A 26680-nucleotide genomic window follows, 5' to 3' on the forward strand; every position below is an offset into this window, starting at 1 on the left:
TTTCCTCTGATTATCTGGAGTCTGCATCATCCCTAGCAGGACACATGGCACCTATCTCTAGAAATTGTAAATCCAGGCCCTTGACACAGATATTTTATGGAAGGAGCTTTTGTAATGAAATGTGCATGATATTCACTGTGATTCCATGAAATGTCAGGGACAGGGGCCACAGCCAAGGAATAAAAACACAAGCACCTTCCATCTAAGTTTCAAAATACATTACAGGTTGAAAAGAAGTAAATATCATACCTCTACTGTGAGGGATTGGACCCCCGGCATTGTTTGTGATGGTGTGAAACTCCTCTCCTCCCACGCTTATCTGTTAATTTTAATGACAAACTTTGGTACAGGCTCTAGAGCTGTACGGTCAGCCTTCTGAAAGTGCAGTGTGTCAGGGATTTGGATGTTTTCTGAAGTCTTGCCACTAAAAACGATTACAGAAAAACTGGTCATGTTTGGCAATCTCTGGGAAAGATTGAAGGCTGGAATAGCAGGTGGTGCTGCAGATCAGAATTGAGGGCCTGGCATAGCAGTGGGGTCAGCAGATCCCAATCAATTGTATTGAAGTGTTTCAGCTGGGCTGCATAGATAGCCAGGACTGGAATAGCATGGAGAATTGTGGGTTAGCACCGAGGTGTATTGGCAGAGCTGTGGGAAAGGACTGGAATAGCAGGGAGCTGCAGGTTAGGATGGAGGTGCATGTTGGGGAGGGGCTAGACTGGGATAGCTGGTCTGCAGATCAAGACTGAAGTGCATTGGTATAGCTGTTTAGAGGTCCGGACTACGATGGCAGGAGGGATTGAAGGTCAGGATGGAGATGCATTGACTGCATTGTGAGAGGAAAGCTTGCATAGCATCTGCCCACACTCTGCCTGGCTCTTGTTAGCACTTCACTTTCATGAGCACTAAAATTCACCACATTTTTAAGAGAGTGAAAGGACTGGCTGGAGCATGTGGCTCTTCTTTCTTGGAATGAATAGGAAATCTCTGCTGTGAAGCTGGAGTGCAGAGGCTTCATTCCTCAGTGAAAGCAGAGAAAGGAAATGCAGCTGTCACAGCTGGAATGGGAGATTTATCTTGGCAAGCAGAGAGGAAAAATATTTAAAAAATAAAAGAGAAAACTTAGAAGAATCCCCTCCGCATTTGCTAGTCTGCCAACATGTGCAATACCTCCATCCTACAAAGGTCTTAAACTCCTGGATTTGGGCTACAGCTCCCCTGAACTGGCTCTTTGCTGGTTCCTCTTTGGAGTGAAACCACTGAGTTTCATAGCAGCAGTGACAAGGCTGTGAGAACTGAACTGAATCTGAAGGGAGATTGTCCCAAAGCAGCTCAATAAAAGATGGGGAGGGGAGAGCCCACAATAGCGGGGCTGGCGGAGGAGAGAGATGAGGGTCCAAGCTCGGGTGACTGTTGAGGTGGGGGAAATGGAGAGCTCACATTTAGATGTCTTATGCTAGCTCCCAAGGTAACTCTTGTATACGAGGAAGGGGCTCTTTACATGAGAGGCACAAACACATGGAGCTTGACATTCAAGCAACTCTGAATGTGAGGTCTGGGTGAAAACATGTGGTGGAAACATGTTTGGATTATTCAATGCATGTGTCAGTCACCAGGCTTGGGAGGGTGCAGGAGCCAGTGTCTCAAAGACTCACACTCTCTCCTTGCTGATGAGTTGTCTTAACTTGAGCAGATTTTCCTGTGATCTCAGAGATGCTTTTGGGATAGCTGTGTTTGGAGATAGGCTGCTCTGTGGCTCCAGCACACACATGCATACATGCATATCCCATCTCCATGGAACAGTGTTGAGGGGGAGGGGTGCCAGAGACCGTGGTTTGGATCAGGAAATCCTGCACATCATCACCATGGGGCTGCTGTCCCTTGGCTGCCCCCTTCCTGACCGCTCATTGGCAGTACCGCTTTGGAAATATATCTCGTGATATTTCTTGGCTGCAGAGCATGGTCAAAGGGAATGAGAAAGAAGGAGAGCATGAAAGGGAGGGGGAGATAGCAGGAGGGAATGATGTGAACGGAGAGTGAGCTGTTAGCTTTGGAGCCTATCTGGAAGAAGTTTTCTCCAAGTCAATTTCACGTCCCTCCCTTTGGACTGGGTTGATGAAGATCACATTTCCTAGCTGGCTTTAACTGGGACCGTTTATAAGAAGGTGATTTCAAAAAATCATGAGGGAGATTCTAGCTATGTGAAGTTCACTGCAGAATTCTTCATCATATCACAGCTGAATCCCATGGGAGACTTGGCAGGTCTCTCCTAGCAGGAAGAAGATGGTCCCAGAAGGAGATTCTAGACTAGGAAGATGCTGTGGGACTCTGAGCCTGTTCTGTGCATCTCCTTATTATCCCCATCTTCATTCATAGCCAAGCCTTTATGAATTCCTTCCTTAGGCCTCACTCTTAAATTGTGTGTTTCTGGCCTTTGCTCTATTGATCTCCTTACTGCCAGAGCATTAAGTAAAGTCTATACAAAGTCTAGTCCAGGGACTTCTACAATGTGGTCCACAGAGGTCCTCCTCTTTAATATGGAGGTGTGGTCTGCAGAGACTACAGACCCCAATATGCAATGCTCCTTTCTGACCCAAGTGGTCACATTGTATACCGGCTTCTGTAGTTTCCCTAGGGCTTCTCCAAATTAAAGATGAGGGTAGTTGTAAATCTGCAGCCTTCTGTGCAAATTAGATGCAGCTCTCTGGCTCTTGGCCAGATGCCAGTGGAGGCCTCAGGGGGATAGAGTTTGGGCATCCTGTGTTAGTTGTATATGTATTTATTAGATGTGTTTCAGAGGCGTCCATCACCAAAGGCTCTAGACTGCCCATTACCACAGGATCCAGGATGCCCATCACCAAAGGATCTGGACACACAGACTCTATTTTATCATTTTGCCAGATGAACATGGATAAATGTACTGCTTAGAAATTTATCTCCAAGCTAATTTTATGTGTTGGCAGCATGGGAGACCAAAGCCCATCAAGAGGGACACAACAGCACTTCTGTGACTGGGCAGTTCACTGCCCAGTCATCTCCAATATAGATATGTCCAATTGTAAAGTGGTGTTATCACCTGTATTGGCTCTGCCTCCCCTTTATCTCTCCTTCCTTTCCCTCCCTGCCCCCAATCCACCCATTTCTTGCCTCTGAGCCCCTGTCAGCTTTTCTGGGTAAAAATAACAATTTACAAATCTGATTTTTCTGTGTGCACTTGCCATTTACGGGAGTCTGATCCCTGGTGCCATCTTTGATAATAACTGTAATTATCCCCAATCTCAGAGACTGACCTACCTTAAACACCGCATTCTCTTATCTCTGCTACCAGGGCTTTGGAACTGTGCTCCACCTCCACTCCAGCTCTAGGCAAAAACCTGCAGCTCCATTGCTTCGGAGCTGCTCCGGGCTCCAGCTCCGGGCTCCGCTCCAAAACCCTGTCTGCTATCCTCACTCAGAGACACCCTAGATTAGTCCTGAGCTGGTAAATGAGTGTTTGGTAGAGATGAAAGGGAGCAGCACTGGTGAACAGGCAGTTAGAATATTTACACCTGCTGAAGGATCAGAATCATAAGAACGGCCATACTGGGTCAGACCAAAGGTCCATCTAGCCCAGTATCCTGTCTTCCAACAGTGGCCAATGCCAGGTTTGCACCACCTGATATTATTGCCTTTTGGATCTGCAGAGCAGGTATGGACCCCTTTATCTCTCCCACCTCCAGTTCTCTCCTCACTGTACAAGTTAGCTAACATCCCTGGAGGAAAAGTGGTAGCTTGAAGCAGCCCTCTTGCATCTCTGTAATGACAGCTTTGACATCTGTAGCCACATTTTCAAAAGTGGCCACTCATTCTGAGTCCCTTTAATTTTTGGGTGCCCAAAAGAAAAAGTGCCCTAAATCAATGGCTGTTTTGAAAAATGTTGGTGTTTGAGCCAAACAGCTGTGAAATTAAGAAAAAATCTCCCCTTCCCTCATTTATAACCTGTAAATAACCCTCCTCCAGTGGGTGTCATGCCATCATACCTCCTCTGTTTATCCTCTACTTGGGAGATCATGGTGTGATCAGGGATCCTTGTTCTAACTGGAGTTGGGATGCAGATATGAGGATTTTATGTGAAATTACTGCACGATTCAGTGCAACTTCTCCCTGATTCTCTCCCCACCCTCATCCCTTTTGTTAATACAAAGTTATGGAGGAGATTTGAAACTCACAGAAAAGTCATTGATGATTCCCACAGCAGCTGTTCCTCCAGCCCTCAGCACATAGGTAGGTTTGACTGTGGATTTGTTCTTTTGTATATTTGCTCACCTTGGAGGGAGCCTGGTATGTCAGAACTCTGGATTCTTTCACTTTTCTACTTACATTCCCACCCTTATGACTACACTATCATCCTTTCTTACACTGAGTTTGCTTGTTTCATTTAAAAAAGAAAAGACACAGGGCAGGTGCAGCAGCATCTGTATGAATGTGTGCTTTTTAGAGCCAATGTTCCGAGCAGTGCAGCCCCCAGACACGCAGGAAGAGGCAGAGATGCTACTTTCCCAATGCTAGTTAGATAACTTGGGTAAACCAGCAACATAGGGTCCTGTGGCACCTTTAAGACTAACAGAAGTATTGGGAGCATAAGCTTTCGTGGGTAAGAACCTCACTTCTTCCGATGGGTAAACCAGGTGTCTTCCACTGACTCAGTGGCCTTCTCCTCACAAAGGGTTATGCCCAAGGCAACTTTGAGTTGTTTTCTGTTACTCATCCAAGCACAAAAATGCTTCTAGATACCTTGAAAATGGCCAAGTGGGTTTTACTAAGCTACTGAACCAAATTTGCCTCTCCCAGAGAACAAGCTTGGAAAATGTACTGTGCCCAAATGTCCTGTGAGTGGCTGAAAACCAGGGCTTAGAATGAAAGTACCTCCTTCTCAGTCCTCTCCATACTGTCTGTAATCCCAAGGGAGGTTTGGATGGCTTCATGTCAGCCTGCCCCTGGGGTGACTGGGAGGACAGGAGTGAGGGTGAAGGAAACAAAGGCACAGAAAAGCTAGTGCCAGGAGGAAAGCAGGAGTCGCAGACTGCAGAGCTGGAAGGGAGCAATGCTTCCTTAGTGCTGCTGTGTTGTCTGATTTTCAAATCGAAGGCAGGGGCATGGGAGGGTGTGACCAACTGCAAACTGCTCCCCCCCTGCTCTCTTTGCTCTCTCCATCTTCTCCCTGGCAAGGTAGGGGGGCTGCCCAGCTGCAGCCTGCTCCTCTCCCCAACCCTCTCACTGCCAAGGCTCTGTTTGCAGAAAGATATTGTGCTAAAGTAAAACAAACACACCTTCCTGTTGGAACAGGAACTAGTGGAGTGTGGTATCCGGGGTCCCCTGGCCAACTCCTCCCTCAGCTCTGCTTTTAGAGAATGAAAGGAATACACACGCCTGTACCCTCTCAGGCTCCTCCTGGTACATGGCCTCCTTCCACTGGTACTCAGAGGGCTGTAATGTATGCCTCTGTCTCGCTCTCTCTCTCTTTCTCTCTCTCACACACACACATGCCATTGCTCTCAATATTTCTATATTTTGCTTGCAGTGCCCCCCACCCCACCCCATATTCTCCCCTCTTCAGCCATTCCTGGCCTGCCTAGTCTTCTCTGACTTTGGGTCAGCTCTATCCAGATCTTTTAAGACCACCTACGTAATCTATGTTTCTCTTTCTTCTCTCTGACCCAAAAGCATCACTCTGCTGATAAATGGGATCCCTTTTCAGCTGGCTATGGGTAGCCATTGTTTTTCTCATTGCCCCACCAATGTTTTGTTGTATCAAATGGAAAAGTTAGTGATCTGACTTCTCAATAGGAGTGCATGTCTCAGGGGAAACAGATTCTGCATGGGATCAGATTTATTGGCTGTCAGTGGAATGATTGTTTGCAGTTAACAGGCGGCCATCTGTGGTGTTTAAATTTCATCAGGAAGCAGAATTTCACAGGTGTTAACTGGCCTTAGGACATTCTCATAGGGTCCACAGAGGGGCTGTGAAATCCTAAAGGAAATTAAATACAACATGGGGCCTTCCTGTTATTTTGATCACACTAATGTTTGAGCACACTGATAGAAATCAGTGGTTGGGTTTTGTTATCCTTGGTACCAGGGTGCCTACTGCTGCTTGGAGAACACATGGGAACATTTATGTCACTAAACACAGGCTCAGAAGAACACATTTTGATGTACTTATATTTTTTTACCACACAAGTTTTCCTTGAGCTCTTTCTTCTACTAAATAGTATATGGTATAAACCCTACATAGACAGATAGACGGGTACATAAGGGAGACAGAGAGATAGCTAGTTGGGTATGTACAGGATAGATAGATAAAAAGGCAGGTATATCATTGAGCATTTGAACCCTACCTTATAAATAGAAAGCTGATTTTATCTAGCTATCATCACTGATCAGAATAAAGGATGGAGATTGTTATTTTTCATCCAAATGATGTGTGTGCTGAAGTTTTGATCACAGTTCAGGCTCCCTAGCCCCTACTGGAGCTGACAATAATATTCTCTTTCACTTGGTTCCTTCTCAGCATTTCTCCGAGCATCTGGATCATTTCTCTGAGAACATGGAGGATTTCTCCAATGAACTCTTCAACAGTTTCTTTGATGATCCAATGTTGGCTGAAAAGAACCCTTTACTGGACATGGACTTGGACCCTCCTACTCCGGGCATCCAGGCAGAGCACAGCTACTCGCTCAGTGGAGATTCTGCTCCCCAGAGCCCCCTCATGCCTATCAAGACTGAAGATAATGCCAATGGTGAGCACAAGAAACCCATATGCAGATTGCCGTGTTTCCAAAAGATGTACTGCATGTCCTAGAAGAGCTGATGTCTTTGAGCAGAGGTGGGGCCTGCTTGACCCAAGTCAGGCTCCTCAGCACTGGGGCACTGCCTAACTGCTTTGACTTAGTACAGTTAGTCAACGGATAAATTTGTCCGTTGTTTTATGAATGTGGTCCACATTTTTTCTTACATTTCCTATACTCACAATATAATTATTCATTTCTATTGCTGTGTGTTATTCATGCTGATGATTATAGTTTGTGTCTCTGCGCGCTGTGTGCTCCTGGCAAACTATAGGCAGCAGTTCCATAGGACCCTGGTAAGTTGGGAGTGGATGCACTGGACTCAAGTCCCTTCCTGGAGCTTACCAGTGAGGTTTGGCCTGGATATAGGGAGCACGAGCATACAGGGAGCCTGCAGCCAGTTGGCTCATGTGGAAAACTAAGTGGCTTCCTTGTGAGTGGCTCTCACTTAGAGGAAGACAGAGAGGAACAGTTATTTCAAACCCTATTTTTAAAACAATTCATTTCAGGATAATTCATGATGGCTGGATATTTTTAGAGCAATCCCAACAGAGAGTCCTGTAATTTGCGGGACTGTGTGGGTGTCCTGGCAGCTGATGGACACCAGGCTGCCTGAAAAAGCTGTGTCACTGATTCAGTATATACAGGAGAAGAAAGCCCTTCCTTTTAGCAAGAGCAAGGTCTGGGATAGAGGTTTCCCCATCATAGCCAGGAACTATTCCTGCTCTGTGATAACAAACACCAAGAAAGGAGAGAAACTGCCATCTGCTGCCTCTTCTTTGCAAATTACACAGTCAGCACCTTTAGGGTCAGTACCCATAACTCAGACAGTACATCAGAGGGTCACCAAGCAAGGGCCCTAACATCAGGCCCGACAGCTTTTCCTTAACCTTCAAACATTCAGAAGGGTTTCCTGTCCCTGACTTCAACACTAACACATCCCTGCGGGGGGGCTCAGCAGAAGCAAGTATTCTTGGGCAATTAGCAAAACCCACACAGGTAAGGACACACACCTTAACCCACGTGTGTTGACACACGCACACATTGAAAATAAACAAATGAGAATAAAGATTATAATGATAGGGTGAGAAGCAAACAGGATGGAGCAGTGAAACACAAAACAAAGATTTGCAGTTGTACTAAGCGAACTCAGGAGTTTGTATCTGTTACACACGTTACCTCTTCCCCTGCATCCTCTTTCCATATATTGTCATGTCTCTGCTTAGACTGCAAGGTCTTTGGGGCTCTCTTATGTCTGTAGAAACCCTAGCCATATTTGGGACCCTGAGGGTGACAATCGCTCTTGTGCAGACTATGCACCAGTTAAACCCCACTTAAATCAATAGGACTGAAGTGCTGTGCCAGCCTTACATTACTAGTCAGAGGGTGCAATTCACCTCTGTGCAGCGAATGAGTACAAAATATCATTGTGGCAGGCATACACACAGTCACATGCAGGGGATAAAAAACTGCATGTCCAGGGTTATATCTGGCTCATATTTGAATGTGATACACATTTTAGTCCATCTGTGAATTGGGGCCAATAGCCCTATGCTGAAATTGTGTGGGTTAACTCTGCATTTTAATGTCTATTTATATTTGGACCCAAATCCAGATTTCTCTCTGCATTGTACCTATTAGTGCTGCCCTTAAAATGCAATGCCAGTAATGGTTTTCCTTTAACATCTGTGAGGGTTAAGTATGCCCTTTCAGCCTGCAGCATTCTCAAGGGAACCTAGGCTGCCTCTAGTTTTGGAGCCGGCTGTGGCCTTTTACACATTGGCTTCTCCATACTTCCCTGCTGTCCTCAAAAACTTCAGAATCCTGCCCATCCCAGGGTAGGCACCCACTAATTCAGTTAGGTTGTGAGGTTCAGGTTGCTCATCAGTCTCACGAGCTTGCTTTTCAGTGGAATCCACTTGCCTAATGGGTTATGGGTACAAATATGGAACCTCTGGTTCCAGGTACCAGATTGCAGTTCTGCAGACCAGGGAGTGAAGTCATGATTTCATGCCCAAGAGCAGGCTACAGTTCTCTAGAGCAGAAGGTGTAGGTCTGATTACATGCAAGTGGATGAGCTGTTGATCTGTGAAGTCCAATTCCATGCCAACAATCAGGCTGTGGTTCTGTAGCACAGAGAGGAAAGAGAAATGAAGACACTACATTTAAATATATTCCCCTTCTCCCCTCATTTCTCTTCACTCCCTTCCCTGTTTCCAGAGGAGCAATACATTTCTCCTATCTGTGTGTGATGGGTCAGTATTTTTTACTGCACACACATTTAGGGTGACCAGATGTCCCGATTTTATAGGGACAGTCCTGATTTGTGGGTCTTATATAGGCTCCTATTACTCCCCACCCCCTATCCTGATTTTTCACACTTGCTGTTTGGTCACCCTACACACATTCCAAATATCTGACCGTAAACAATGTATCTAGAGAAGCATGTTGAGGCAGAATCTCCAGGCACCACTCACACAGCAGGATCCGGACGCATCTTCAGTGTTTCTAGATTATCTGTACCTTTGGGACCACCGAGGCTGTGGAATGTAGATGCATCCATGGAAAATGCCTTCTCATCTGGTCCTGAACGACACCCTGTTGGCTGGTTCATCTCTGTAACCCAATAGCTCTTGCAGGGTGGGACAGACAGAGGGTTTTGGCATGGGGACAGGAGAAGGAAGGACAGCATGTGCTTATTTGGGTATTCACTGCTTGGCCTATTTGGAGTGACAGAGCTGGGGGCTGCCCTCTCACCTAGTTTATTCTAGCCAGGAAGAGCCCCTTGCTTGCCCTCTTCTGCTCTGATTAGTAACAAGTCCAGCAGCCACAGCACTCGCGGGCAGAGGGAGCGTCATTCCTCTTACAGAAAGGGTCATGTAAAGCTTTCCACTCCAGCTTTTACCATTGAAGCAGAACAGCTGGATGGACGGGAAAATTCATCCAAGTTTGCTGGATGCAGTTACCTGTGGCCTTGTAACCCATTCTCTCCCCCGCTGTCCAAAATACAGAGCCCATCCACATTAGAGCTACAACTGTGAGTTCTGTAACTGGTTTTGGCTTGGCCTCCTTAACTTGTAACAGTTCAGCTTGTGTCCACACAGCAGCTTTGCTGCCATCACTATTGTGTTATGCATTCACACCTACTAGGGTGCCTAATCATGTTTGCATTGGTGCATTCTGGGAAAATCTAGGTAGCTATCCCATAGCACTTCAGCAGGGAATAGGCATGGGGGATATACATACAGAGCAGCACCAGCAGGGCATGGATGAGGAAATGTACTCAGGGACATACTACTGCACAAAGAAGGAAGGAGGACAAGCTCAACCAGTTACACAGGCACACTTAGGGAGTCCTGTCCACACAGCAAAATAAGTGTGCCAGACTAGTTACAGGAAGGCAACCAGCATAGGCCACTGCCAAGGGTGACACATGGTTTACACAGCCAGAGTTTTAACTACATTCTATGTGGGAACAAACCATGGGCTAAATTCTGTGCTGTGCCTCTCAGAAAGCGTAGCCCAGGAGCTGTTTGGGCAAAGGTGGCTTTAAACCACCTTTGTGCCACCTGGATTCCTGAGTGCACTCAGGGCTGATGGGGCCCCAACATAAGTGGCTGTTCTGACTTATGGCTGCCTACAGGCTACTCTACAGCGCAGGATGGCCACTCATTCCCTGCCCCTGGCATGTCCCCTACACAGGGAGCTGCACGGAGAAGCAGTTTATGGCTGCATACACAGGCTCTATGCAGTTCCTACACCAGAGGAACTCTCTTCTGGGCTTTTGTGACCCCTTTACAGTCCCTAGCTGCTGCCAGAGCAATGTCTAGGGACGAGGGTAGTGGCAGAGAATCTGTCCTGGTTAGAGCTAAGCAGGACATGGTTAGAACTAACCAGCACACTAACTGGTGATATGCTGTGTTAAAGGCCATAGTGTGGCAGGGCCAATGAGTTTCCAGTGCTGAGATAAATGAGGAAGGGAAGTGCATTAGGGAGGAAGATGTATGACCTGAACCAGGTGCAGAATAGTTTCTTGGCAGGCTGAGGTGTCTAAGGAGCAGGAAGGATGGGACCAAAACTCCAGAAAAGAGGCCAAGTGACTTCACCTTCTCTGAATTAACCATTATCTCTTTTTGTCTGAGATCCAACTCCTGTGATCTCCTGTCCCCCTAAATATTCACACCCCAAGCACACACACAGAGGGGGGCACTCAGGCCCATTAAGTGTTCCTCAGAGGGCTTTCCCTCTCCCTCCACACTAATGCTTCTCATGGTGGAGACTGCAGCCTGCTTCTGCCTGGGGGTGTGGAGCAGCATACATGCATTCCTCCACACCTGGAGAATGAATGTCAGCACCAGTAATGTCCATGAGGAGAGGGATTAACTGACCCCTTAAATATTGAGGGTATACACACACTTGTGCAGCAGCAGTGCCTATCACAGATCTTAATGCAGAAGAGAGACACCTATATCCCCTACACACCTTGGAATGGGACCCTTTGCAGATAGAATAAAGGCTTCTGATGTCTCTTGCCTTGTCCTGTTATTGCTGGTGTCCCAAGAAGCTCGGAGTTTGATTCTCATGCTGTGCTTGTTTCAGACCTGGAGAGTGGAGTGTGGTCCCTTGGGCACAAGCTATGCTCCATTATGGTGAAGCAGGAACAGAACCTGGCTCCAGAACTTCCTGAATCCCAGCTTGCAGCCAGCTTAGTGCCAGCGCTGAACCTCAACCCACTACAGAGACTGCCAGCACCTGAGGAGGTGAGCCCATTTTACTCAGAATATGTGTCTGGTAACTGGAACTTCCCAACAACAAACCCTGACACTGGCTTGGCTCTGTAGGCCCCTTGACTGCAGTTATAGGCTCCTCCTGGACAGGAGGCTGAAGGTGAAACAAAGCTGATGCCCAACTATTTCCTTATTGCTAGTAATTTCTCACTTGAAATGACAGTTAGAACAGATTGAGACTCAGTGTTAAACTCACCCCCAGTTTTAATTAAAAGAGCAAAAGGACCAAGGGGCACTTACTCCTCCTTTGTAGACACTGAAAGATTTACCCCTCTACAACACAGTAGACTTGAAATTATTAACAGTGTGGGTCAGATTCAAACCAATGTCCTTGAGGCACTTGGTGTGCAATTTACCAGCTCCAGAGCCATCTAGTTGTTCACTAGCATTTCTACTTGATGGAAGGCCCTTTCCTTCCAATCTGCTGATATTTCTTTAGCCCTTGGGTTGTTTTTATCAAGCCGTGAACCCATTCTACTGTCGAGTGTTCAAAGGTGGTTCCCCAATGAGATAATTTTAGGGAAGGCAGAATTAACAAATGAGCTGAATATGAGCCTCATACTCCCGAGTCCCTCTCCCAGCCCTGCCGCTGACTTGTCATGTGGCCTTGGGTACATCATAAAATCTCTCACTTTCCCAAGCTGAACAATGAGGATAATAACTCTTCTCTGAGGTTCTTGTTTGTGAGGGCAGGTGGATGCCACGCACCAAGCGTTAACGATTGTTATGAATATTTCCAAGAACTGAGGAACCAAAGCTCTCATCCACTCCCAAGTTCTTAAGATGTCTATTTCTCTGAAGAACACCCTTGGATACTTGCTGCCCTTGGTGACATGGGGGTGACTGAGGGCTCTGTTTGGCCCTGGTTCTGGTGGGGGTTCTTGGGAGAAGGGAGGTTTGTCCAATCTTGCATGGTGCTGAACTGTCTTGTATCTTGTGGCCCATCAGGTACAATAGATCCTTTCCTGGGTTCTCTTCCTTTTTTCACTCATGTTGGGCATCTTCCCTTTCAGACAATTCTATTAAACAAATCAACTATTCAAGCAAAAAATGCACATAAACTTCCTCCGTTATTTACGCAGCTTGAACTTGCTGTGCCCTCAAATGCAGATTGGTTTTGTGTGCCTGACAATTGTAGCAAGGGCCCCCCTCAGCTGTGTTTACGGTCTGGGGGAGTTTGCAATGTATCTGTTTAGTGTAAAAATCTCTCTTGCCTGTGGTGGAATGGGGGAAGGGAGGCTGGGAGCAGAGAGGCAGTTCAGTCCAGCTGGGAATAACGTGCTGTTCATGTTAACTCTTAATCCGTTTGATCAGAAACAGCTGTTCAGTGGCCCTGGTGAAAGTCCTAAGAGCACTAGAGGGGTTTTACTCCATTTCTCAAAGCCTGTATACATTCTCCCAGCTCTGATTAAGGCAGATCTAAGAGAGGCATCCCTCTTGAATTGGGAGGACAGTTTAAATAGTGCTTTCTGGGTCTTGAGCTGGGCTAATGGCCAAAGAGGTAAATGTCTTCATTCAGAGATATTGCCTTATCATCTGCAATGGCAGCATGGCTGTGTGTGGCTTCCCCTCCCTCAGCAAATACACTTGTTTGTATTCGGTGTTTCAGGCAAAGATAGAGATTTTTGACGTGATTGTGTGCTGTTGGTTGTCAGTGTACCTGCTGCTAGTGCAGCGAACAGGCTGGTGGGGTGGGCTCCAGGGCATGGGGTGGAATGTGGCAGAGTAGAGAGTTGGTGAAGCAGTAGCTGCAATCAATACACTCTGCGAGGGCTGTTTGTGAAAGGTGGGGAGGGAAGTGAAAAAGACACTCAGAGACAGCTGTGTCCTCTTGCTCTTTCACAGACTCCAGTAGAAATGACTCCAGCACCTGTGATCAAAGCTGAGCCCAAAGAAGTGAACCAGTTTCTAAATGTACCAGCAGGTAAGAAAATAGAATCAGCCAGCTGGTACTTAGCCCAGTCGTGCATCCCCTCAATATTACACAGTTCTGGCTACAAAGCCTCGTCACTCCAAGCCATGCAGATAAACACACAAAACAACTCTCATACACCGAGCCTTACACATACAATAACAACAGGGCAGGCTGACATGGGTTACCGTGGAACCCCTATCTTCATGCAGAATTACCTGTGTTCAGATAAAATGGAATTACCCCATGTACAAATTGCCACATACAGAATTGTTTGCAACTCCTGTGTACAAGAAACTACCTTATAGCTGAAAATATATATGAGAGATCTGAGCATTGAAAACCTCACAGGGACCTTGGAGCTATCCAAAAACAACCATTCAAAAGCCAGGAAATTCAAAATTCAGTTTAATTTGAAAGGAACCCAAATATTTGAAGTCCGAAAATGCACGATTAAGGCGCCATTAAGAACTCTGACTGCCCCAGAGAGACCCAGCCTAATCATGCTCCCACATACAATAGGGCCACAGGAGTGGGGTCAGCCCTCTAAGCCAGAGCTGAGGCACTTCTCAAGCACCTGGTGACCTGTTGTGATGCTGAGCAACCAGAGCCACTTGGGTGCATTAAGTACCGTGGCAAGTGTGTGAGCCCCTGAAATGCTTTAATAATAACAATGCCTAACTCCCATATAGCACTTTTCATCAAAGTGCACTACAAATGAGGTCAATAGCTTTATTCCCATTTTACAGATGAGGAAACTGAGGCACAGAGTGGTGCTTGTTCCCTGGAGACCTTCCTGTGTTTGAGAGTGTGCTGGGCGGTGTTTTGGAGCAGTATAGCTGAGCCAGGGCACAACAGACTTTGCATGCTGTTTTGGTTCTTATACCAGCCCATCATTGTGGTATCCGGATACCTTGTAAAGATCCTCAGCATTTTGGCAAACTCCCTAAAGATGGCAGAGCCAGTTCTTTGGAAGTTGGCTTGATTCAGGCATTGATAATTTGGCACTGCATGCCTTTTGAGACATGCTTTCTAACATCTCTGATTTTGTCCTGGGCACTAGACCTCACCAAGATCCATTAGAGAAATCATTTTGTAACCGAGATTGTAGGGATACTTTAGAAGAATCTTAAATTATGATGTCACCTACTTATGTCCTACATCTGTCTGAAATACCTGACTCAGATCTAGTAAAAACATTGTCCCTTGGCCGTAGAACAGCATTGGCATCAGGAAGAGAGCCTGGCAGCCACTGCACAGCATGGTTGGGGCAGGAATGGGTGTGTATATGTGTGTATTTAGAAATTCTAGGACTCATCCTAGGCCCTGGGCACTTCACCATACTTCCCAACATTTCAAGTGGCTAAAGCAGGCCATCTCCACTGCAGCCACTGAGTCCGTGCCACACTCACTCTCCACCTTCCAGCCTGCGCTGCGCCCACCCCCCAGTGCAGTGTCACTCCTGTCTTTGAGCAACCCTGCAGCACTGAACATGCCTGATGGGGTTGATCATGTCCAGAAGCAGCTGAAGCTGCTGTCTCTCTGCCTCTGCCCAACCCCCTGCCAATGGTATGCACCGTGTGTAACATGCGTACAGCTGCGGGCGGGCGGGCGTCACCGAATGTCGGAAATGTTCTGTTTCAACCAAGACAGGGGTTTTGAGGATCAAATTGGACAGCCATGTGAAATCCAGGCCTGTTGGGCCGTCTGCTTCACACTAATTAAAACTAACAATACTGCTTACAAATATCACATCCCTATAGCACACCTGCTTTTATGAATATCAATAAAACTGGCCTCCTTGCTAACAATGACCTTCGTCAAATTTCACCACATCCCATCTCTTCAGCCTACCTCTTCCCCAAATGTCTATGAAGAATGGTGGGCCTTGCAGCATGGCCAGGTTAGCAAATATAGGCCGAGGCGGACGGAACAGGGAGCTATATCCAAGGACTAGAACTCTGTGCAGGGTACCACAGCCAACAATTCCCTCTCCTTTAAGCCAAGCACATGGCAGCATAAGAACCTCTGCTGACTATAATAGGTGGTTCCAATTCAAGTATTTCTTTGGGAAGCAAGTTCTGGTCCCATCCCCCCCAGCAGGGACCTCATTCCAGTCCCCACTCATACCCCCTCCACAGGGGACCCAGTTCTCCCTCAGCCCAGGGATTTCCCTTCTCTCTTACCCACACAGTGTGTGAGCCAGTGCTACTGGGAGCAGTGGCAAATTAACAAATTTGCCACCCCTAGGCCCTGAAAAAATTGCCGCCCTCCCGCGCCAGCTCACCTCCGCTTTCGCACAGCAAGCCTGGGAGGGAGGTGGAAGGAGGGAAGCGTGGCGCGCCCGGGGGAGGAGGTGGGCCGGGGATTTGGGGAAGGGGCAGAGTTGGGGCGGGGCCGGGAAGGGAGTGAGCAAATTTGCCGCCCTAGGCCTAGGCCTTGTTGGCCTAAGCGATAATACGCCGCTGACTGGGAGTCAAGTTCTCGGGGGACTCCCTTGCAATCTGTTGTATAGGAACAGATTTCCTGTGCCCCAGGTTGCAACACCATTTGGCCTGGCTGTCCCTCCATCTGTACAAGAGGGGCAACAGGGTCAAATTTCAGTGGCATTGCAACAGTACTGATTTAGTATGGGACCACTGCTTAAAAGTGGTCAGGCCACGCCTCCCCATCCCCTCAGTTTTGCAGCCTATGGAACTCTGAGCAAGTGCAAGAGGAGGAAGCGTTCACCCCCAACCCCTCCTAATTGGCACCACTGACTGTAGCTGCAGCTGTATCACATCGGGTAAGAGGCACTGCTGAAGTGTCCAACTGCCAAACTTTCTGGGGCTGAATTTTCAAGTGTCCATGATTCTGAATGTCTCAGACTGGACACTCAAAAATTGAAGCACCCAAAATCAGAGCTCCTGAGTGTTCTCAGGGCCCATTCAGAGCACATCATAGCGATGGAATCTCGAGGTGACAAAGGCCTGGATAAGGATGGCTAGCTTGCATCCTTCTTCTTGAGCATCGTTCAAAGAAAGCGACTTGGTGCCCAGGTAGTGCCTGTGGCCAAAAACAGACCTGGCTCCAATAAACGCCTTAAGGGCAAATATGGAGAATGTGCTCTCTGTGTGGGGGTCATGGCACAACCTTGGATGGTTCTTCCATTTATTTCCTGCAAGCTACCAACATTGTCTGTGTCTTTCCTGGCTTGAGCCTCAGCTAACTTGCCCTCCTCCAGCCACCAGTGTGCTATGGGAAGTGCTTTCTCTTTCCATCCCTCTCTCATGGAAGCACTTTGCCCTGGTGCTGTCCATGGCCCCACACCTATCCCAGTAGGTTGATGTTGTAGTGATAAATGTGCTCTCCTTACTTCCCATTAGATGACTTGGTGCAGATGCCTCCAACACCTCCCAGCAGCCATGGCAGTGATAGTGATGGATCCCAGAGTCCGCGGTCCCTGCCTCCCTCCAGCCCAGCCCGGCCAGCTGCTCGCTCTTCCAGTGCAATCTCCACCTCGCCTCTCCTCACAGCACCACACGTAAGGAACTAGAAAGGAGACATCAGAATTCCAGCAGGATACAAGCTCCACCACAGCCTACAGTGCAGGGTTCTTCGAGCTCATAGGAGCTGGGAGAATTTACCTGGCTGAAGGTCAAAGGGAGACATTAGTTGTTAGTCTCACTGTTGATAATTTCTGCTCAGGCCCAGGACTGGATAACCAGAGGGGCGCTGCAAATCAAGAGTGAGCTCAGTTGGCAGAGCTGGATGGGACCCCAGGCCTGAAGTGGTGAGCGGGGGGGAGTGTTGCAGGTCAGGGTTGAGATATATGTCAGAGAGAGAGTGATGAAAAGAGACTTGCATAGCACCTGCCTGTGACTGCCATGCTCCAGCCAGTATTAGGTTAGTCCTTCACTTTCAGGACCACCAAATTCACTAAAGAACACTTAAGGGAGTTCCTAGGAAGTCACGTAGAAGGGACATGTGGTAACTGCTTTTCATGAGCTCTACAACAAATGCCCATAGCCCACAACAGCTTGGGGAGCAGATGTATTAGTGAGCAGAGTGGGAAGCAACTGGCTGGCTGTGTCACTGGGAACAGGTTCCCATGGCTGCAGTGAAGACCATTGCCATGGGTATACTTACAGTGAGGGTCCCCTGTTGCAGTGGCTGTGGTGAGGACCTGTGGGGTGGGATTTGTTGCTGATGCTCTGTCTGCCACTGATAGCTTTTGCCTGTGTATTTCAGAAGTTACAAGGGACGTCAGGCCCCCTGCTCTTGACCGAGGAGGAGAAACGCACCCTGATTGCTGAGGGCTATCCCATCCCTACCAAGCTGCCCCTCACCAAAGCAGAGGAGAAAGCACTGAAGAGGGTCAGGAGGAAAATCAAGAATAAGGTCTCTCATTTCATTACATCTTAAGCAAATAGTTTAAATCAGGGGTGGGCAAACTTTTTGGCCCAAGGGCCACATTGGGGTTGCAAAACTGGATGGAGGCCCGGGTAGGGAAGGCTGTGCCTCCCCAAACAGCCTGGCCCCCGCCACCATCTGCCCCCTCCCACTTCCTGCCCCCCTCAGAACCTCCTACCCATCCAACCCCCCTTGCTCCTTGTCCCCTAATTACCCCCTCCCAGGACCCCACCCCCTATCCAACCCCCCTGCTCCCAGTCCCCTGACTGCCCTGACCCCATCCATACCCCCGCCCCCTGACAGGCCCCCTGGGACCCCATGCCTATCCAACCCCCCCTGTTCCCCATCCCCTGACCGCCCCCCCCTCAGAACCTCCGCCCCATTCAACTGCCCCCTGTCCCCTGACTGCCCCCTGGGGCCTCCCACCCCTTATACAACCCTCCGGCCCCGGCCCACTTACCACGCCAAGCAGAGCATGCAGAGCAGCATGTCTAGCTGCCGCACCAGCCGGAGCCAGACGTGCTGCCGGTCTGCTCGGCAGAAGCATGCAGCTCCGCTGCCCAGAGCGCTGCCCGCACAGCGGCGTAGCTCTGCGGGGAAGGAGGGGACAGCGGGGGAGGGGCCAGGGGCTAGCCTCCCCGGCCGGGAGCTCAGGGGCCAGGCAGGACAGTCCCGTGGGCGGATGTGGCCCACCTCTGGTTTAAATGATTCAGAAACATTAAGTTGCGCAGATGTCATAGCCAGCCAGTGTAACCACACCGTCCTATTGCTATTGTTACCCTCGCCTCTCCCCCTCCTTCCTACAATCGCCTCTTGCAGCTTGTTCCAAAGTATATTGCAAGCTCTTTGGGGCAGGAACCATGTTCTCCTCTATTGTTTGTTCAGCACCCAGCACAAAGGAATCCAAATCCTGAATGGAGCCGCTGGGCACTACCATAACATACATATTCAGTCATATAATTGGGTACAGGCTGTGAGATTCCCTGAGCCTCTCAGATTAGCAGGAGCCCCATGGGGGAGCTGATGAGATCCTGCAGCATGTATTAGTCACCATGGGTGATTCAAAGATGGTTTAGGGCAAGATTCTTTCCAGCCAACCCCGTCACATAGCCACATGAGTCAGTAGGTTTTTGAGTGACCCCAGAGATGCCTGGGGGGGGGGGGGGAATGGGGTTCAGGCACATTGCAAAAGAGCTTTGTAACCTTCACATTGGGCAATGCTAAATGTCCCATTCTTGGCTTCCTAAGTGTTTTGTGGCCAGATGTGAATGGCAAGTGTGATAGCCCATTCTGCCTTTGGACAGAAGAAAGCATGCACAAAGGAAGCAGGCATGTAACAAAACTGGGGGGAGGGCGAAGAAGTGGCTTGAGACTTATAGTGCTGACTCATGTTTGGTACTTCCTCACCTCCCAGATCTCTGCTCAGGAGAGTCGCAGGAAGAAGAAGGAATATGTGGAGTGTCTAGAGAAAAAGTAAGTGTCTTCTCCTCCCTTCTGAGCATCCAAACAAAGGTATTACTGGAGATGAGGGCCACTGGCCTGCATACTGTCACTTCTCATCCTGTTTGTGCCGTGCTTGGGGCTCTAAAGCCCATCCGGCTGTCCACTCCACATGCCACTTCTGGGGGCTGGAATTCAGCTCTAAGCATTTCCCCCACAGAAATGGCTGCATCAGCCCCAAAGCTCTCTCTCCCAATCCTGGTACTGTAGAGGGATGGTCCAAAACACTACTGCTAGCAAAAGCAACGGCACTGCATGCTTGGGCTGGCAGCCCTGTTCCGAGGGCTGTTAAGTTAAAAATATTCTTAAAGTATCTGAGATTTCAGTTGGCTCCTTTAATTAATTCCTGTGGCTCAGAGCACAGTCTAGTAGTGGTGACAACCTGTTTGACAGTGGTGAGTCCTCAGCATGCACTCTACTTTGGGGTGTTTGAGGTTTTAGTTCTAAATGTGATTCTCTGTACAGGTGTCAGGTTATTTCATGAGAACTGTATGGGTTTCTTGACACACTGGTTTGGTTTGTGCACAGACCCCCCACCCAGCCTCCCCTCTGCCCCCAGACAGCCTATCAGACCCTTGCAGCACTAGATTATTCCTTAAAAAGCTCACTCATGTCTGCTTGCCTTATTCTGTTTGCCCCAATATCCCAGGCCTTATGACCCATTGTTCGGGTAGCATGTTTGGCAAGATGAATGTTTCCATAGTAGAAGCTGCTGTGGTCTGTCTGGTCACTAATCAGGGGTTTTGGAGTGCCATCTAAAATGGTGAGGGCAGGCACAGATTTTCCCCACCATCTAATGGCCCTCTTCTTTCCCTCTGAGGTGCATCCCCCACCAGCACCTGACACCCCTAGTCTATGAGCTCCTATGCCTACCACCTCGAAATCTGAGTCAGCACACTGGGTCACAGTGCCACTGAGGTTTGGCCCAGCCAAAAAGTGGTCAGGCCATGGCCCAGGCCCCCTCTGGCTTTGCAGCCTATGCTAACTACAATGTGGATCAAACCAAGTAAATGACTTGTCAAGTACATGCCCAAATACAGATTCTTCTGACATCCTATATTCAAATTTTGGTAATGGTAGTGTGACTACCACTACATTACATGTGCATCTGCTCAGATCAGAAATCCCACATTTGCATGAACATATGGAGTAATTGTACATCTCACTGCTTTCTGTATACGCTGTTATCTACTTTGCATATGGTGGATGCCATGGGAGCATGGACATTTTGGGGCATTAAATACAATCCCCTCATCCCTATACGTAAAGCTGATGACGCAAGTGGCTGATAGCCAGGAAGAAGCTAAGGCCATGTTTGTTCCCCAAAGTCCCCTGCTTGAGCATTGGTTTTTTCCTTATAATGTGATGTGAGCTAGGGCAACAGGATCTACTTCCCTTCATAGTTCCCAGTTTGGCTGGCTGTCTGTGTTGCGGTTACAAGTTTAAAGTAATGGGACACTATCAGGTTAGAAATAATCTATGCCATGGCCCTGCAATCAGATCCATGCAAGAGACTCCCCTGCACTTGTGTGGAGCCCCAAATGGGCCTCTCAGGCCTGGTCTACACTAGGCGTTTATGTCGAAGTTAGCGCCGTTAAATCGAATTAACCCTGCACCCGTCCACACTGCGATGCTATTTAGTTCGACATAGAGGTCTCTTTAATTCGACTTCTGTACTCCTCCCCGACGAGGGGAGTAGCGCTAAATTCGACATGGCCATGTCGAATTAGGCTAGGTGTGGATGGAAATCGACGCTAATAGCTCCGGGAGCTATCCCACAGTGCACCACTCTGTTGACGCTCTGGACAGCAGTGCGAGCTCGGATGCTCTGACCAGCCACACAGGAAAAGCCCCGGGAAAATTTGAATTTGAATTCCTTTTCCTGTCTGGCCAGTTTGAATCTCATTTCCTGTCTGGACATCGTGGCGAGCACAGCAGCACTGGCAACGATGCAGAGCTCTCCAGCAGTGATGGCCATGCAGTCTGTGAATAGAAAGAGAGCCCCAGCATGGACTGATCGTGAAGTCTTGGATCTCATCGCTGTGTGGGGCGATGAGTCCGTGCTTTCCGAGCTGCGATCCAAAAGAAGGAATGCAAAGATCTACGAGAAGATCTCTAAAGACATGGCAGAGAGAGGATACAGCCGGGATGCAACGCAGTGCCGCGTGAAAATCAAGGAGCTGAGACAAGGCTACCAGAAGACCAAAGAGGCAAACGGACGCTCCGGATCCCATCCCCAGACATCCCGTTTCTACGAGGCACTGCATTCCATCCTCGGTGCTGCCGCCACCACTACCCCACCAGTGACCGTGGACTCTGAGGATGGGATACTGTCCACGGCCGGTTCCTCAGACATGTTAGGGGACGGGGAAGATGAGGAAGGAGATGAGGAGGGCGAGGCAGTTGGCAGCTCTCACAACGCTGATTTCCCCGACAGCCAGGATCTCTTCATCACCCTTACAGAGATCCCCTACGAAGCGTCCCCAGCCATTACCCCGGACACAGAATCTGGTGAAGGATCAGCCAGTAAGTGTTGTAAACATCTAAACATTTATTTTTAACAAAACAGGAATATTAACAATTAAAAGAATGGGTTGTTCATGATTAGTGTGCCCTAGGCGCTTAACGGTTTAGTAAGGGGCAGTGCAAGTTTTGAAAAGAAATCTAGCAATGTCCGGTTTTCAGTGATTGTCCTGCACAAGCCGCTCTACTGTGTATTCCCTGCTACTGCAGCTACAGTAAAATGCGGTCTATATGTGCGGGGATAGAGCAGTAATCCTCCTGGGACATCTCGATGAAGCTCTCCTGGAGGTAACTTGAAAGCCGTTGCATGAGGTTCTTGGGGAGAGCGGCCTTATTGGGTCCTCCGAAGTACGACACGTTGCCGCGCCACGAGATTATCAGGTACTCGGGGATCATTGCTCTGCACAGCAGGGCGGCATACGGCCCTGGTCTTTGGAGGCTTTCCCGGAGCATTCTCTCTTTGTCGCTCTCGGAGATCCTCATCAGGGTGATGTCGGCCATGGTGACCTGCTTTTAATTAGGTAGGGGAATGTTAGTGTTGGGACTGCTTTCCCGTTCCTTTACAGAACTGTCACCGCTGGTTTGCAGCCACGCGGTGGAGGCGGGAGAGGGGCAGCCGAAAGGGATCGTTCCCGGGGACAGCCGCGAGGGGGTGGGACAGGGGCAGAGTTCCCGCTTGCCGGATTGCTGGCAGCAGGGACTGACATTGATTTAAATGTGAAATGAGGCCAGTGGTAATATAAAAGTTTTAAACTGCCACAAGTGTACGGCTTACCATGTCTGCCTGCAACAGAAATTCCGTTGTGCTGCCTCGCTTCTCAAATGTGCTGTTCAAGACCCCAGGCACAGAATGCGAAGGCCGAGAATTCGACCTTGTGCTGAGTGCGCATGTGAAAGGTGCTGTGCATGGTCTTGTTCACAGAGAAAGACTATGTTCTTTGTTCACAACTACATTTATCTTTCAGAGGAATTCACTCCCTTTTTCCCATTTCCACAGCCCCGTCTGCGACTGTCTCACAACCTAGCCTGGAATCACACTCCCAGAGGCTAGCGCGGATTAGGCGTAGGAAGAAGAGGACACGGGAGGACATGTTCTCTGAGCTTATGGCCTCTTCCCAAGCCCAGGCAGCACAGCAGACCCAGTGGCGGGAGAACTTGACCCGAATGCACCAAGCCAACATGGATCGGGAGGAGAGGTGGCGGCAGGAAGACCAGCAGGCGACTCTAACGCTGCTTGGACTACTGAGGGAGCAAACGGACACACTCCGGCGCCTTGTGGATGTTCTGCAGGAACGGAGGCAGGAGGACAGAGCCCCGCTGCAGTCCATCTCTAACCGCCCTCCCCCGCCACCAAGTCCCATACCCACCTCACCCAAAGTGCAAAGAAGGAGAGGCGGCAGAGTCCCTGCTAACTCTCACTCCACCCCTGCAGAGAGCTCTAGTAGCAGAAGGCTCTCATTTCCCAAAATTTGAAAAGTTCTTTCCTTCCCGCCTGACACAAGCCCACGTCCAAGTTTCACCTCCCAATGCCATGTGTAGTTGATAATAAAAAATTCGTTTCTGTTAACTACTGTTTCAATCATGTTCTTTTGGAGGAGGAGGGGAAAGGGGGTTGGAAATTGGACAGGACAGTCTCCTTTGGCAGGGTACATAGTCGGGGGCAGGCACAGCAGCAGGGCACATACACAGTGCAGTGATGCAGTGACTAGTTGCCCCGGTTAGTCTGGGAGGTTGTTTTGATGTAATGTTGGGGGGGGTGGGTTGCTCTGTGACTTTGTGGCGGGGGAGGGCAGTTACAGATCTTAAGCGCCGGTCCTTAGACAGGATCACAGAGCCACACAGCATGGGATCTGTAACCGTCCTCCCCCTGCCACAAAGTCAAATAGACCTCCCATACACACAGTCCCGATCAGGAGGGGTGACAGGCTCCGTTGAAACAAGCATCCCACCGCAGCGGAGCCTGTCAATCCTTGAGTTTAGAAGCTGCATTCGCATCACAACACTAGACCCGCCCCGCACCACAGTCTGCGTCCCAGTTTTAAAAAATTCCCGCTAAAACAGTATTAAAGAAAACGGTGTGCTTTAACAAAGTAGAACTATTTTTATTTCGACACGTGTGTTGGAGGGGGGGTGAAGGGGGTATGTAACTGGATAGGATAGTCAACATTACCTGGGTAAAGAAACGGGGGCAGGTTTAGCTTCTCAGTACACAAACTATAAAATCACAGGTTACCCTGCTCACTCAGGAACTTTGCTTTCAAAGCCTCCCGGATGCACAGCGCTTCCCGCTGGTCTCTTCTAATCGCCCGGCTGTCTGGCTGTGAGTAATCACCAGCCAGGCTATTTTCCTCAACCTCCCACCCCGCCATAAAGGTCTCCCCCTTGCTCTCACAGAGATTGTGGAGCACACAGCAAGCTGCTATAACAATGGGGATATTGGTTTCGCTGAGATCACAGCGAGTCAGTAAGCTTCTCCATCTCCCCTTGAGACGGCCAAAAGCACACTCCACCACCATTCTGCACTTGCTCAGCCGGTAGTTGAAGAGTTCTTTTTCAGTGTCCAGGGCGCCAGTATAGGGCTTCATGAGCCAGGGCATTAGCGGGTAGGCTGGGTCCCCGAGGATGACTATAGGCATCTCCACATCCCCAACAGTTATTTTGTGGTCCGGGAAGTAAATACCTTGTTGCAGCCGTCTAAACAGACCAGAGTTCCTGAAAACACGAGCGTCATGAACCTTGCCCGGCCATCCCACGTAGATGTTGGTAAAACGTCCCCTGTGGTCCACCAGTGCTTGCAGCACCATGGAAAAGTATCCCTTTCGGTTAATGTACTGGGTGGCCTGGTGGTCCGGTGCCAGGATAGGGATGTGAGTTCCATCTATGGCCCCACCGCAGTTTGGGAATCCCATCGCTGCGAAGCCATCTATGATCGCCTCCACGTTTCCCAGGGTCACTACCTTTGGCAGCAGTACATCAACGATTGCCTTCGCTACTTGCATCACAACAACCCCCACGGTAGATTTGCCCACCCCAAACTGGTTCGCGACTGACCGGTAGCTGTCTGGCGTTGCAAGCTTCCACAGGGCTATGGCCACTCGCTTCTGTACACTCAGTGCAGCTCGCAACCGGGTGTCACTGCGCTTCAGGGCAGGGGACAGCAACTCACAAAGTTCCAGGAAAGTTCCCTTCCGCATGCGAAAGTTTCGCAGCCACTGGGATTCATCCCAGACCTGCAGTACTATGCGGTCCCACCACTCAGTGCTTGTTTCCCGTGCCCAGAATCGCCGTTCCACGGCATCAACATGACCCATTGCCACTGTGATGTCCTCGGCGCTGGGTCGCCTGCTTTCTGACAGGTCTGTGCTACTCTCAGACTTCAGGACATCACCGCGGTGCCGTAGCCTCCTTGCCTGACTTTTCTGCATCTGCCTCAGGGAAACCTTTATGATAAGCTGCGAGACGTTGAGAGCGGCCACAACTGCAGCGATGGTCGCAGCGGGCTCCATGCTCGGAGTACAGTGGCGTCCGCGCTGTCAATGACTGGAAAAGCGCGCGAACTGTTTTCCCGCCGGCGCTTTCAGGGAGGGAGGGCGGGAGTGATGGACGGATGACGACAGTTTCCCAAAAGCACCCTCGACTCATTTTGTTACCCAGAAGGCATTGCCGGCTACACCCAGAATTCCAATGGGCAGAGGGGACTGCGGGAACTGTGGGATAGCTGACCACAGTGCACCGCTTCGAATGTCGACGCTATCACCGTTAGTGTGGACGCACAAAGTCGAATTACTGTCCTTAGTGTGGACACACACGTTCGACTTTGCAATATCGATTACAAAAATTCGATGCAAGTAAAATCGAACTACTCTCGTAGTGTAGACAAGGCCTCAGACCCAGAAACCAGTCCGCAAGGATCGAATTTCATGACCAGTATTATAAAAGTATAGTGTCCTTTCCTATGTCATTAATAATACCTGAGATCTTTACAGTGGTCAGATTCTTTAAAAGGCCTACTTAACTTTTCACTTTCCTCGCTAAGTGGAGAGGAATGCACTGTGAAAACAGATGAGTCAGTTTCACCTTCTGGCTCTTATGCCCTTATATAATACAGTGTATGTGTGTGTGAGCATGTCTCCCTCTGGTGATTAGCCCATATTAAGGATAAAAGTCTACGTCTTACAGCTGATGGGATTGCTCCTCTAGTTTGAGTGGCAGGGTTATGTACTTTCAGTCCTGAAGGTCCGAGGTTCATCCCCACTCCTGGCCATAGTGTCTGTATGTACACGGCAGTTTATTACTCTAGCACTGTGCTGCAATACTTGGGCTACAGTGTAGATTTAAAATTTTAACAAAAAAATGTTCGTTGCAATTTCAAGTGTAACCAAAACATTTTTATTGACCTTAGTTAGTACAAAGCCTACAGTTTGGGCTTAAAAGGTTCAACCTGGCAGTGTCCCTTTAAGCACAATTTTTATATTGAATGGGTAGTTCAGAAACTGGACAAGGTCATTTCACATGGTTGTATGTACTGGAAAGTCTTCTGTTTTATTATTGTCACTTCCATGGCCACTATTCTTCCCCCAGCCCTGCAGAAATTTCCCTTCAGCTGTTCCCCGTACTTTGCTGGATGCTTTCACCATAGTAGTTACAGAGAAGAACTTGGAGAAAAGAGAGAGTGTGTAGGTTCTCCACTGCCCTCCAATGGCTAGAGCTGGTCACATGTTTGAGCCAGGGATTCTCTT

General features: G+C 48.9%; 2 protein-coding genes across 3 annotated transcripts in view; both read left to right on the plus strand.

The window, feature by feature from the left end:
* The window catches only part of CREB3L1 (cAMP responsive element binding protein 3 like 1), a 74495-nt gene that overhangs the window by 36249 nt on the left and 11566 nt on the right, over positions 1 to 26680 (plus strand). For both annotated transcript variants that reach the window (XM_005302248.5, XM_005302249.5), the window contains exons 2-7: positions 6551 to 6779; positions 11427 to 11587; positions 13460 to 13538; positions 16892 to 17049; positions 17757 to 17906; positions 19333 to 19391. In XM_005302248.5, coding sequence (XP_005302305.2) covers positions 6551 to 6779; positions 11427 to 11587; positions 13460 to 13538; positions 16892 to 17049; positions 17757 to 17906; positions 19333 to 19391 — 836 coding nt within the window. The remainder of the gene's footprint in view (positions 1 to 6550; positions 6780 to 11426; positions 11588 to 13459; positions 13539 to 16891; positions 17050 to 17756; positions 17907 to 19332; positions 19392 to 26680) is intronic.
* Positions 21229 to 23508, plus strand: LOC135983114 (uncharacterized). The gene is made up of 2 exons (XM_065592848.1): positions 21229 to 21944; positions 22939 to 23508. The coding sequence occupies exons 1-2, from the start codon at positions 21368 to 21370 to the stop codon at positions 23412 to 23414; spliced, it is 1053 nt and encodes a 350-aa protein (XP_065448920.1). The 5' UTR covers positions 21229 to 21367; the 3' UTR covers positions 23415 to 23508.

The sequence above is a fragment of the Chrysemys picta genome, chromosome 4, assembly GCF_011386835.1.
Source record: "Chrysemys picta bellii isolate R12L10 chromosome 4, ASM1138683v2, whole genome shotgun sequence".
NCBI lineage: Eukaryota > Metazoa > Chordata > Testudines > Emydidae > Chrysemys > Chrysemys picta.